Consider the following 14,503-nt stretch of genomic DNA (forward strand, 5'->3'; position numbering starts at 1 on the left):
TGTTTTTGTTTTGTTTTGTTTGGGGGCGGAGGGGAGAACACCATTGGAATATGAATGTTCTGAGGTGAAATGCAGATACAACCTTAGACATAAGCTTCAGGTGTGGCCCAAGAAAAACAGGACAAAACTAAATCCAGGCCCCATGAGGGTACTTGATCAGAGACTGGAAAGTACATACGAATAAGACCCGTTAAAAGTTCTCAGTAAGACCATATTAAAGGCAAAATAGCCAAGTATGCCAATGGAAAGGCAGTTTTGGGCACCACATTTTAAGAAAAATGTGGACAAACTGGAGGGAACCCGACTTATAAGAAAGGTTAAAAAATTACAGGTTTCAGAGTAACAGCCGTGTTAGTCTGTATTCGTAAAAAGAAAAAAGAAAAGGAGTACTTGTGGCACCTTAGAGACTAACCAGTTTATTTGAGCATGAGCTTTCGTGAGCTACAGCTCACTTCATCAGATGCATAGCATATCGTGGAAACTGCAGAAGACATTATATACACACAGAGACCATGAAACAAAACTTCCTCCCACCCCACTCTCCTGCTGGTAACAGCTTATCTAAAGTGATCATCAAGGAGGGCCATTTCCAGCACTAATCCAGGTTTTCTCACCCCCCCCCTTCCCCACACACACACCCCTCCAAAAACCACACACACAAACTCACTCTGCCAGCAGGAGAGTGAGTTTGTGTGTGTGGTTTTTGGAGGGGGGTGTGTGTGTGGGGAGGGGGGGGTGAGAAAACCTGGATTAGTGCTGGAAATGACCCACCTTGATTATCATGCGCATTATAAAGAGAGGTTTCAAAGAGGGATGGGCTATTACCAGCAGGAGAGTGAGTTTGTATGTGTGTCTGTGGGGGGGGGAGGGGAAGGGTGAGAAAACCTGGATTTGTGCTGGAAATGGCCCTCCTTGATGATCACTTTAGATAAGCTGTTACCAGCAGGAGAGTGGGGTGGGAGGAAGTTTTTTTTCATGGTCTCTGTGTGTATATAATGTCTTCTGCAGTTTCCACGATATGCTATGCATCCGATGAAGTGAGCTGTAGCTCACGAAAGCTCATGCTCAAATAAACTGGTTAGTCTCTAAGGTGCCACAAGTACTCCTTTTCTTTTTTGTTAAAAAATTAGGCATGCTTACTCTTGAGAAAACATGACTGAGCAGGGACCCGATAACAGTCTTCAAATGTATTATGGGCTGTTATAAAGAGGATGATGATCAATGGTTTTCCATGTCCATTGAAGGTAGGACAAGTAGCAAGAGGCTTAATTTGCAGCAAGGGAGATTTAAGTTAAATATTAGAAAAAAAAATTAATTCTAGGGATAAGTTATGGAATAGGCTTCCAAGAGAGGCTGTGAAATCCCCTTCACAGAAGATTTTTTAAAAACAGGTTAGACATACACCTGCCAGGGATGGTCTAGGTATATTTGGTGCTGCCTTAGTGCAGGGGGCTGGACTAGATAACCGCTCAAGATCCCTTCCAGCCCTATACTTCTGTGAGCTCTAAGGCAGAAATCCCTGTTTCTTTGTCCTCAGAGAATGAGGTACAGATAGGACATTTGTCTCTCACACATCCCTTGCCTAAACAAATGAGGCAACTCTTGTGCCTATCAGTGACATGGATAATAGTCCTGAATGTGGTACATTTTTTCAATCCAGGAGATTTCTGCATGGCAATCTCCCCTCCCCCAACACCCCACACCACCCTACACACACCCACACCCACAAAGAGCTATTAACAAACTAAACTGAAGTGAACTACAACTATACACAGGAGAAAATCTCCTTCAAAGCTAACTGAGGCTCAAGACTGGTGGGGAGCCCCAACTCTTTCCAAAGGTAGTAAGAAGGAACTGAGAGGAAGGTGGCGACCATGCCCTTTTTGTGCCCTCCGTTCTGCACACAAGGATAGCGGGGCACATGTGCTGCTGGCAAAAATCTCTACCTCGAATGCTTGGGCATGCGCACATCTACAGTGGAACGTACATGTGCACAATCACTTGAATGAGAAACGTAAGTTTAATCACATTTGAGATATTTTAAACAAGCTGCATTCATTGGTTAACAAAATTGGTCTTTCACATTTTCTAGGAAATTGGCTGTCTGTCTTTTTTTCCCTTCAATGGCAATGATAATTTTAATACCTAACAGCTCCAAAATATATTTTAAATATATTCTGCTACTTGAGCTTCATCTGCAGCCAATCTATTCAGAGATGCAGAGGCAGTTGCCTAGCAACATCTTACCCAGCTGTGGAACTGCTCTTCAGTAGATGAAGGTTAAAGTGCAGCTACAAATGTTTGAGAATCACATGAATATGCTTCATTCACTTCCGATACTGAACGGGGGGGAGGGGGGGGAGACCCAACAACTCTGCCATGAAAGAAGCTACAATGTACACTCTTTCAACCATTTCTACACAAAGGATCCCCAAATTTAAAGAGGGCTTGAAAGTTTAATGGCTTGTTTCTCAGATAGCAAGAAAAGGAAGAATGATTTATTCTTCTTTTAAAGCAGGTATCCATTATTTATTTGCACTATTTTCCTTCATAACAGAAAATCTGATACAGCTGCTAACAATCCATTACCCAGAGGGAAAGAGGAAAGTTCCCACCCCCCAAAATAAACAGCAGATGTGACACTCACCATTGCCTTTAGATGGGCAATATCAATGTTTCCATTTTTATCCACCTCCACTGGCTGAATCTTCATGCCTGCCATCTGGGCACTTGCTGGGTTGGTACCATGAGCAGATTTAGGAATAAGACAAACCTGAGTGGGGAGAAATGTAAGTTCTAATTACACTGACCAACCATGAAATCCCAATGCAGTAAAACCCATCAAAAGGTGCATTTCATTATCAGACCTCCAGAAAAGGTACAAACAGAAGTACTACCTGTATTAAAATAATTCAAACACAATTTTCATACAACAAAATGTTTACATAAAATTGTAGCATCCAAAACCCATTTTCATATTAACTGTTCATTTACTGAGTATTCCTCACACTTGAGGGCCACTTTTGAAGAACACTTCCATTATAAGTTTCTACTTGCATGTGGTTTGTATTTCATCTCAGAAGGAATGATTTATTACACACTAATTTTGAGATAGTCAAATATCTATACACACAAACAAACACAAACACACACACACACAAAACCTGGAGTGAACATATCCTAATTTCAGTTTCGTCTGAAGATTGAAAAGCTCTCCACTGTACCTCCCAACTCTCGCTTCCTAGTCACTTCTACATTTGATCTCTGGATGCAAGATAGAGCTTCTAAAGAATCATGGTATCTGAATGTAACAGAGAAATCTTTGGAAAACTGCTCATACTGACAATAAAACTCAATTAAAAAAAATGCAAGCTAGGAATAATTTGAAGATTAAATTACCTACACTGAAAGTGTTTTCATCTCTTGTTACTGAATGTACACGAGCATAGTAAAACTCAGCTGCTTTTACACATTTATGAATTTAGTTGACAAATTTGTTGGTGGAGTTTTACTAAAACTCCACCACTTTGTAGAAGAATTAGACAAAAACATTTTTCAAATTCATTACCAACATCAGGGGTAGGCGAACATTTTGGCCTGAGGGCCACATCTGGGAATAGAAATTGAATGGCAGGCCATGAATGCTCACAAAATTGGGGTTGGGGTGTGGAAGGGGGTGAGGGCTCTGGTTGGGGGTGTGGGCTCTGGGATGGGGCCAGAAATGAGGAGTGCAGGGTGTGGGAGGGGGCTTCGGGCTAGGGTGGAGGAATGGAATGCGGGGTGGGGGGAAGGGCTCTGGCTGGGGGGGTACAGGCTCTGGGGTGGGGCTGAGGAGTTTGGGGTGTAGGAGGGTGCTCTGGGATGGGACCAAGGGGTTCAGAGGGTGGGAGGGAGAATCGGGGCTGGGGCAAGGGTACGGGAAGGGGTGCAGGCTCTGTCTGGGGGTGCAGGCTCTGGGGTGGTGCTGGGGATGAGAGCTTTGGGGTACAGGAGGGTGCTCTGGGCTGGGATCGAGGGATTTGGAGAGCGAGAGGGGGATAAGGGCTGGGTAGGAGGTTGGAGCATGGGGAGAAGCTCAGGGGTTCAGGTACCTCAAACAGCTCCTGGAAGCAGCGGCATGTCCCTTCTCCGGCTCCTACATGGAGGCGTGATCAGGCAGCTCTGCACACTGCCCTGTCTGCAGGCACCACCCCTACAGCTTCCATTGGAGCAAGTAGGAGCCGGAGCGGGGCCATGCCGTGGCTTCTGGGAGCCCCGTGGTGCAGCCCCCAACCCTGCATCCTGGCTGGCACACTGGAGCGGGGCCATGCTGCAGCTTCCGGGAGCCATGTGGTGCGCACCCTGACCCTGCTCCCCAGCCGGAGTGGGGCAAGCCCCAGACCCTGCTCCTCAGTGGGAGCTCGCAGGCCGGCTTAAAATAGCTCCGGCCCACAGGTCGTAGTTTGCCCACCTCAACCAACATCCACTGATGCTGCATTAGTATTCTCTGCAAATCATGAAACCAAGTCTTCTTTTATACACAGTGATGCCCCTCTTGTAAACCTCAACTCTGGATTAAACATTTTAAGTTTATAATTAAAATGAGTATGTAAATAAAGCTACTTAATTTAAATTGAGTTGAAGTAGCTTATAATGAAGTGCCTTACAGTCAACAAGTAACATGCTTTCAAATTAAATGAAGTGCTGCAATATTTAAGATTTCTGCTTTTACACCATATAATTACAAAACAAATGTTCATAAAAATATCCAATTTTTAACAAGTGAAATCAGAAAAACTTAATAAAAATAGAATCTACTATGGCACCAAGATAACTGCCCTGTTTGCAGCGACATATAAAATGTTAATTTAACATCTCCACAGGTGTACTGAAAAGAATGTGAGGGGGCCAATTCTCCACTGGATTGCACTTTATATAGTCATTTGCAATTGTGCTGCATAATTACAGAGTGGGTACAGAATGTTACATTTTGGCCGGGTAGTGTTTTACAACCACTTGGTGTAAAGTGCAAATGACTAGATGGATGGCTGCTTGCACCTCTCACAATACTTTCCCCACAAGGGGGCACCAAATCAAAAGGAGGCTTAGTCTGAAGAGAGCTTTTGGTCAGGGTTCATTTGCTTTCATATTCAGCCACTGCAAAAAGCCAGATACCCCATGCCTGTGCATATCACATTTGAACTTTAGGACAGCCATAGATAACAAGATACAGTGCCAGCTTTTACAGAAACTGGGAAAGAGACCAAGCGCACCAGATTATGTAGAAAGAACAAAACTTGTGTGTACGTTTAAGTGAAATGCCTATCTTAGGCTCGCTGGAGAAATATAAGCATTGAAGTACCTTTATATAAAAAAAGAAAATGTGAGACTGACACTGCTGTGTAACAAGTTTCAAAGAAGCCCAAGTGTTAATTTCAATTGACAAAGTTTTCTAATCTTAACAAACTCTTCCTTCCTCATCCTCCTAAAGTTTGTAAGAACATGTAGTAGGCATCCTGCGGCCAGGGAGCTGACCCTGACAACCTGTCTCTTCTCCTCTTGAACTCTGTTCTACCCTTGAAAGCCTGCCACGGGCTACCTTTGAATATTGAACTCCACACAGATTGTACCTAGCTGCTTTCCAGACACAGAAAGAAAAAAAATTTTATCCCTCACTGAGGGATCCATTATCAAGTAACAAGAACATTAACATTACTTTACAATGGTCTGACTTAAACTCATGGAAATCCTAAGAAAGAAAAGAAGTAGGTGAATATTCTGTCCAACCAAGACCAAAGACAATTTTTGCTGTCAAGTTATCACTGCCCCAAAACAGCAATTCTGCATTAAAGCTATCACACTATGAACTGCATCATGGACTGAGCTATACCAAGTGAAAAAACATTAGTATATTCCACAATGTAATGTACTACCAGAGTCATCTTATTTCAAAACTATTTTGATTTCACTAATACTTGGCACCTGCTGATCTGAATAACTTTAGAAAGGAAGCTCCTTCAAAAGGCTGTCTGCACAATTATCATCCTTCCTGGATACTTATGAGCACAGTGGAAGTCAGAGATACAGAGAACTGGCTTGGGTATATTCTCTAATAGAAAGCAGGCCAGAAGAAAAGAAAGGAGAGCAGAAAAAAAGCAACGGATAACAGCAAGATAGCAATTTTAACTTCAGCTCCTGTTGAGTAAGTTCTCTTGTAAATAAAACCTGAAACTGCAGTACATGATTGTCTCCTCTGGGGACATGCTGATATTAGATCTATCCATGCTGATATTAGATTTATCAGCTGCCTTCAGTACCACTGGTCATGAGGCACAGTTCACTCACTTGCAAGCCTGAACAATAGATGACTGACTATTGCTCTGTGGTGATTTCATTGTTTTATCTAGGAAGATCCCAGAGGGTAGCCGTTGGCTCTGTGGGCTCTCTAGCATGGGATTCCACCTTACCACCCCTCCTGTTGGAGGTTGGGCTAGTTAGGCATGAGTTGAAATGTTTTCAAATATGATTATACTGTTCTCTCCATGTCATCTCACTCAGTCTGTATGATTACTATATCAGTGCATGGTAGCAATTGAGGCCTGGAGGAGAGTGAGCTGGCTGAGGCTCCATTTGGGGGTTTCTGAGGTGATTGGTTAGGATGGGGAAACTGCCACAGGGTAAAGCAAGGACTGAGGGCACATCTGCTGTCAGTCAAATTCACAATGGTGGGGGTAGGAAAGTGTCTTGTTAGACTTCCAGCTGCTCTTAGAAGTCATAGCATACAGCAGGGGTCGGCAACCTTTCAGAAGTGGTGTGCCAAGTCTTCATTTATTCACTCTAATTTAAGGTTTTGCGTGCCAGTAATACAGTTTAGCATTTTTAGAAGGTCTCTTTCTATAAGTTTATAATATATAACTAAACTATTGTTGTATGTAAAGTAAATAAGGTTTTTAAAATGTTTAAGAAGCTTCATTTAAAAAATTAAATTAAAATACAGAGACCCCCGGACCGGTGGCCAGGACCCAGGCAGCGTGAGTGCCACTGAAAATCAGCTCGCCTGCCGCCTTTGGCACACGTGCCATAGGTTGCCTACCCCTGGTATACAGTTTCTCAGCCTGTGGATTAAGACTAAGTTCAAGGTCCACCTGCCGCTTCTGTTATGGCTCGATACGAGGGAAGTCCCCAAAAATGTTCTATTTTAAGATGGGGTCACAGTATGGAAAAGGCTGAGAACCACAGATACCTTAGGAATGAGCAGGACAGCTTTTTCTGCCCTCATCTACATCTGGTCAGGCAGTTGCAACCCTCTCAGATGTGGACTTCATTACCACCATCCTGTCTTTTGTCTACTGAAAAATCTATACTACCCAATGAAGTTCATACCTGATGCTATAGACAGACATGACATTCCCTCCAAAACGAACCAGACGTTACAATTTTTTTTTTCAATCTGTTCAGAGAATGATGCTACCCTTTACTGCCTGTTCTAGTCGGTAGCATAATGGTTAAATACAATGAGAAAATGTTCTTCTAGAGGCCTGCTACGTTGGTTAAGCTGTTTTTTCATGTTCTTCCATGTGCACCTTAGGAAATCTGAGGTACCATTGTAACTTGCTTATTATTAGGATTTATTTTACAGATAAATAATTGCCCACTATTTAAAGCAAAAGGTATTTTCCTTAAGAAGTACGGATTTTTCGCTCTATGAAAGAAACATTATTATATCAATTTAAGGGTGTATGTTGACAGGAAGGAATTCATTTGGGGGTAGATTACATTTATGTTATATTATCAAGCTTTAGAATGCTCAATTTCAGTAGTGTTAGGACAGTAAGGCTAACAAGTTGTGTTCCAGGAATCTGGTAGTTTCAGATTGAGGACATACAGCTATTAATCCACTCCCGTCCTGTGCCCCCCTTCACTCCTGACCCTGGCCTCCCGTACCCCCCTTCACCCCAACACCTGCCCTCCCCTCCTGCACCTCCTTTCTCCCTTAACTCCTGCAGTCCCCTCCCGGACCCCCCTTCACCCCAACACCTGCCCTCCCCTCCCCCCTAACTCCTGCAGTCCCCTCCCGCACCCCTCTTCCCCCCTAACCCCTGCACTCCCTTGTGGTACTGGCCCCATGAACCCCCTCCAGGCACTTGGTGCCACTCCAGGCACTTGGTGCAGCCGAGCTCCTGCCTCCACTACGCTGCTGTGTGTAGTGTGCAGCCCTTCCTCCTTCTGCCCTTTCCACCAGCCAGGGCACTTAGAGGCCTGTCGCTGCATTCCTCGCACCAAGGAGAGCCTGCTCCGGCTAGGGTCACAGGACCGTGATCCTGCGGGGAGGTGGGGCCCTGAGCACCCTGGGCTCTGGCAGGATGCTGCTGTGCCTGATCCCGCAAGGGGAGCGAGGGGAGAACCTGATGCTGCTGGACCCAATCCTGTGCTCCGCCTTTGGGTGGCCTATATAAGAGGTTTGGGGAGCCTAAGCCTCCCCAAAAAAGGCTGGCCATGCAGGAGAGCAAATGCTATGGATACAGCATAGATCACCTCCCTTTGGAGGTGTGCCGGCCCACTGCCTCTGCGGCGGAGAGGGGTCGGCCTGTGGGGAGAGGAAGAATGGGGGCAGGGCCACGGTCTGGCTCCTCCCATTTCTAGGGAGCTTTCAGCGCTCGCATGTAAGCCTCTCTAAAAACGGAAGACTCATGCACCGCTTATGGTGCCCCCATTATTGCAGCCAGGGCGGCTCGGGGCTGTGGGCAGCTGCCCCACTCGCCCCGCCCTAGTTACGGCCCTGGTCAAACCTGACCTTACCTTTGGTACTTATATGGCTTCTATTCTTGTAGTATTTGATCAATACATCAAATAATTGAGGGACTGTCACCACAACACTGCGAGGTAGAGAAGTGCTGTTACCCTTTGTTCTATATAGGGAACTAAGGCACAGCCTAAGTGACTTGGCCAGGGTCACATATGAAGTCTTTGGCAGAGCAAGCACTCTAGGTTTCCCAAATCTCAGGCTACCAACCTAACCACTGGACCATTCTTCCTCGAGAACATATTCTCCAAACCATTTGCTCCACAAAGTCATGTCTCAGATACATTTTCACACTTACATTTCTCTGACGTTCTCCTTTTGCATTTAAGTAAGCCTTGATTGCAGTCAATCCAGCATATTCACCCTGGGCCCCACTGCAAGAACACAAAGCCCCTTATAAATGTCCATGTAGTACTGTATGTCACATTTAAACCATTCTTGCTCAAGCCATTCTTGGTGGGTTTGAGCAAGTTTAAGTAGTTTATAAAGAACAAATACAATCTATGATTTAAGCTGCACATGCATAGGAGATACAAGACAAGTGCACACAGTTTATCAAGCGTACTGGGTGAAACATATTATAGTGACGTCACTAGCTTATATTCTATCAGCACTAGGACTGCAACAACGTTGTAGGTATTGAACAGATCCCCCATTTCTAACCACATAATATTAATTTAACTAGCAAAATAAATAAATAAATAAATACAGCTAGTAGAGAGATGCTGTTCCATCAAGAATAGAAGGCCTGGATAAAGCATTACAACATAACAGACATCCAACAACTGGAATACCTTTATAGTCATTTAAAGAGGCAGAAGACATCATTTCAGTATATTTGGCATGAAATGAGTGATTATAGTTCCACTACATAGGATCATAACAGTACTCACTGACTACTACAGTAAAACCCTAGAGATTCTCTAGCCTCATAAAACCTTGCATATTAATGAAGAGCATTTTCAACAAGAATTTAAGTTATGTAGCTGCTGGCTTCTCCAACACTATTCAAAATAGCACTATTCCAAGAGCTTTGCTGATGTGCTTTTCAGAACTTCCTCAACATACCTAGTTCCCAAAAGCCCAAACCCGTGGCTGTGGGCTCTGCCCTATTCCCTGCATGGCAGCTTGTTGCACTATTAGACAGTAAAATCAGCCCAGAGTGATTTTGTCAGTGGACAGAAATTAAGGGATGTTATACTTCAGTGCTCAGCTCAGGTAGGTTGTAAGGAATTAAAACACTTCATATTACTCAATCAATGCCTCCACCCAACTGAGGGAAGAATCACATCCAACTAGCTTCTCAGAAGGGATGGTTATAGGCCATTGTGTGGCATTTGGAATGGGGGACCAAATGCTCATCAAGATCACCTGTGAAGTGAAAAGAAATGTTCATGGATCTTCTAAACACTGAGAAAGAATTCACCATAGCGTGTATGCCTGATGTTACACCTTAATTTCAATGAACAAAGTATTCGGGTGTGTCTGACATTACTTACCTTTAAGAGGAGAGGGCCAGTTTGAGTGGCAAGTCAACCTTTGTCTTTGTTTATTTTAGATCATTTGGGGGCCCCAATTTAAGTCTCTCTCTCTATGTATACTTTACTGATTCTAGAAAGAGCCTTCCTCCTGCTAATGCTATCTGGAATGATAGCAGCATGGAGGCAGTATTTGCTTGAGAACATGGCTGATTCAAAGAGCAACAGTGATCATGGGGCTGAGGGAAAACAGGATAAAGCACTCCAAGTAGGCCCCAAAGAAATCCAAAGAGGTTCAGGAAAGGGGTAGGATAGTACACCTGGAGCGATCAGCTGGCCAGTACACCCCTGTCACTGTGCTCCCCTGCTCTCATTCCACCAAAGCAACACAATCACCCCTGTGCTCACCTCTAGTTATTGCCAGCAGGGCAGATTAAATGGCTCACCAACCCCTCAAAGATGAGATTTGGCAAACCACCCTTGCCCGCTTGAAAAGGGGATGGTGAGATTCGTTTAGCCCTGTATGATAGAGTCTCTCCCAAGCACCACCAGCACCCCACAGATTTCTCTGTTTGAAGCAGTACTTGTCTAGCCAAAGGCTGCCTCATTCATGTGACAAGCTCTACCTTGAAAATGGAGAAGAGCATTAAAAACAAAGAAGAGACTCCAAACATCAAAGTGAACTTGAAAGGGGTGAGGGAAGGACAAGATTGGTCTGTCACTCATCCTGACCCTCAAACTTTTAGAAGAAAACATTGCCAGATTAAGATTCTCTAACATTACTACCACAATCAAGCCTCAATGCCCCAGTCTTGCATTCAGGCAGTACAGCTGCAGAAGAAGCTAACCTTTAGATCCCCTCTAATCAGGGATGCCCACAGCCACACTCACAGTACATATCATTGGCAGTGGTGAGGAGCAGCAGCCCTGGCAATTCCCCTGCCCACTCAGGTTTGGCCTTCCATCAAGATGGGGTGGAGGGGGTACACAATTGAGTGAGTGATATAATGAACTGGTACATGGGGGCTGCAACACTGCTCAGGTTGTCCCCACAGCCCCTGTCATGATGGAGGTCCAGTGGGGCCAGACCTGAGTGGATAGTGCTTCTCCTTGATGCTGCCATAGGGCCAGATCCTTCACTATGGCTCTCTTCAGGAGACCTCACCCCATTTCCAGCAGCTTTTCCACCCTCTTAGGAATTCAGAGTGACAGTGCCTGGGCGGGACCAGCTGAAAGACGGGGGCGGAGTATGGCACAGACTCCGCAGGAGACGTGCTAGGGCCAGCGGCTGAAGCAGAGATGCCTCCACAGGGATGGATGGTGTGTACCATGTCAAAGATGTCTGGGAGCACCCTTGCCTCCAATCCTTTGACAGCAAACCATTTTCTAGAAGCAGAGATTAATTTTTTGTTAAGCCACGTCAGGGAGTGGATGTCTAGTGAAGAGCCCCTACCTGTTTGGTTGGAAGGAGATTTTGTCATAGCCTGTGATCTCACACAGATCCCTCTCGAGCTCCCTGAAAAGTTGCTGGTACCCTTGAGCCTGGTCTAGAGGCACAAAGGGATGGATATTAGCAAATTCTTTCCATGTGATAGGCTAAAGGTGGGGAGAAAAAAAAAGAAAAATACTGAGCTATAACAAGAGATTGAGTTTGTAAACAATGTGTTTGGTGTAAAAAGGGTTAATGGTGAGGGAGAAGACCAGAGATACTTAGGGCTCTGAGTAATGACTTTCTGCTGTTAATCAGAGTTTAGAGGCTCAAATTAAGTGGTGCTGATATAGTGTTTTACTCCCAGAACGTCATAGGCAAGCACTGAATGGGGCTCCATTGTGCCAGGCACTGCACAAACAAGTAGCCGACAGTCTTCACCCCAAAGAATTTATAATCCAAACAAACAGCGTGGGGAAAAGGAATATAATAGAGTGAGCTATGCAACAGAAACAAATGTCATGTTAGTTTCACAATTTACTGGGGGGCAGGGAGGGTTAATTAGGAGGGGATAAGCTAAATGGAAGGAGAAGGGATGGGGGCAGAGCAGGGAGAAGAGGGTAAGAGGAGAAGATGTGGAGTGCAGCCAAGGTAAAGAGACTGAGGGAGGGGAAGGAAGAGGGTTGGAACAAACAGCTAATCAGCACAAGGCGGAGAAAGTCCAGTCAAAACTAGAGAAAATTCTCTGAATGCCTGAAGTGCCCTGCTTTGGCTGCAGCTACTCCTACCAGCAGGAGTTTCTGGCTGGTTTCATTGACTGGTTTCAGAAATTGAACTGAAAGGAGACTATCCTGTCATATGGTGACCAGGTAACAAATAGGAGATTTGGATTATTTTTATTTATTATTATTATTGAGTGCTTTCATTACAGTCGTGTCTAAAGACCCCAATCAGGACCAAGATCCATTGTGCTGGGCACTATACAAACAGTACAGACAGACCCTTCCTCAGAGAGCTAAAAAAAAATCCAATTCTTTAATTCCACCCATGTTATTAACACCATATTCATAACATTTTAGGGTAGGATTTTCAAGAGGCCTTAAGAAGTGTTAGGTGCCCAAATGCTATGGAAATTCAATAGGAGTTGGATACTTAACTCTTAAGCATCTTTGAAATTCCCAAACATAAAATCAGTAAGCAGGTAGAAATATGTTCAATTTAAACAAGACATAAGTTGTCATCTTTACCTTCTCCCCACCCCAACAAAATTACTTGGAATGGAATTTTTAAAAAAATCCCTCAGTGTTGGCTCAACTCTGCTCCAATTGAAAATCCCACCCAAAAACATTGAAGTTTAGGTTGTTTAAGACAATAAAATTCAATGTTTACATGTACAATAATAGGGACTAACACATTTATTTGGGCATAAGCTTTTGTGGGTAAAAAACCCACTTCTTCATGCATCTGAAGAATGCGAAATAACTCTGTTAGTCTTTAAGGTGCCACCGGACTCCTCGTTGTTTTTGTGGATACAGACTAACACGGCTACCCCTCTGATACTTAATAATAGGGACTGTGTCTGTTTGGCTGATTAGACAGTTTACTCTGGGCTGGTCTCAAACAAGGAATAATTCTGTCAGATGAACTTACTGCAAGTTCAGATGAACTATTAAGCTTCATTGTGCAGGATCCCTAAAAAATAATAAGAATGTATTCAGTCACTATTCCTTCAAAGAGAGACTAATCACCTGATTTTATTTATTTTTTAAGGAAATACCTACCAACGGAATCATGCTGTGAACAAGGGAAATATCTTTGTTTTCTAATCTTTTCATATACCGGACAATATTCGTTTCAGAGTGATAGCTGGAGGGAAACAAAATGTAGTGTTAGGGCAAGCAGTTTAACCCATACAGAAGTGCTCCACTACAGGAGCTGACAAAGACTGCACAATGGATAACAGCCATTTTCTTTTTGTATTTAATTTTAGTCTTTCATAAATAAGATATGCAGACAAGTAGCTAATAATACACCAGTATTTCCTGGCTAGCCAGTCAGACCAGAATATTTAGTTCTGATTAAAAGAATTTAGTACATCTCTCTTACTGCCATTAGAAATATACCATCACCATGAATGAAATTGTTCAAATCTTCCGACAAGACGAAGTCTTCAAATATTACTCCTGGGGGAATTCTGCACCAAAAAATTAAAAAATTCTGCACACAATATTTTAAAATTTTGCAAAATTCTGCAAATGCTATTTGTCACAACACCAAGATATAATCATGCCAGTTTGAATTATTTTGGTAATTTATTTCAAAATACCGGTCAGCAAGTATGTCCGTAACAACACAGACACATACAAAAATTCCCCCAGAGAGTTAAAGAAATCCCTATGACAACCCAGTTCCTGCTTCTCTGCCCCCTCCCCTGCAGAGCACAGCCAGGGGGTCAGACACTCAGACCCCTCTTCTCCCTCACCCCCGCTCCCAAGCCTAGCCACTCAGACCGCCTCTCCCCCAGAGGCCAGCTGCAAGGACCCCCCAGCCCAGACACTCACATACCCTACCCTCCTAGAGCCCAGGGATCCAGAGGGAGAAACAGCCTGATGCTGGGTCCCGGGCTTGCATGTGCCACCTCCTTCCTTCAGGGGGTGCTGTGAACCCTCCAGTTCCCTCCCCCTCCCCCAGCCTTGTCTTCTATTTGTGAGCTGGGCTCTGCCAGGTACAGGAGCCCCTAGTGGCAGCCAGCAGCACTTCAGCCCATTTCTGTGGGGGAAAAAAGGAAATTCTGTCTGTACCACATTAATTTCT

The 14,503-nt window shown here is 44.2% G+C and overlaps 1 protein-coding gene across 1 annotated transcript in view; it reads right to left on the reverse strand.

Moving 5' to 3' along the window:
* Positions 1–14,503, reverse strand: part of GLDC (glycine decarboxylase) — a 70,685-nt gene that overhangs the window by 14,556 nt on the left and 41,626 nt on the right. Inside the window, exons 13-17 of the mRNA XM_074953330.1 lie at positions 13,471–13,555; positions 13,340–13,381; positions 11,714–11,856; positions 9,081–9,156; positions 2,648–2,773 (exon numbers count right to left, since the gene is read on the reverse strand). Of these exons, the coding sequence (XP_074809431.1) occupies positions 2,648–2,773; positions 9,081–9,156; positions 11,714–11,856; positions 13,340–13,381; positions 13,471–13,555 (472 nt within the window). The remainder of the gene's footprint in view (positions 1–2,647; positions 2,774–9,080; positions 9,157–11,713; positions 11,857–13,339; positions 13,382–13,470; positions 13,556–14,503) is intronic.

This window comes from Natator depressus, chromosome 5, assembly GCF_965152275.1.
Source record: "Natator depressus isolate rNatDep1 chromosome 5, rNatDep2.hap1, whole genome shotgun sequence".
Taxonomy (NCBI): Eukaryota; Metazoa; Chordata; order Testudines; family Cheloniidae; genus Natator; species Natator depressus.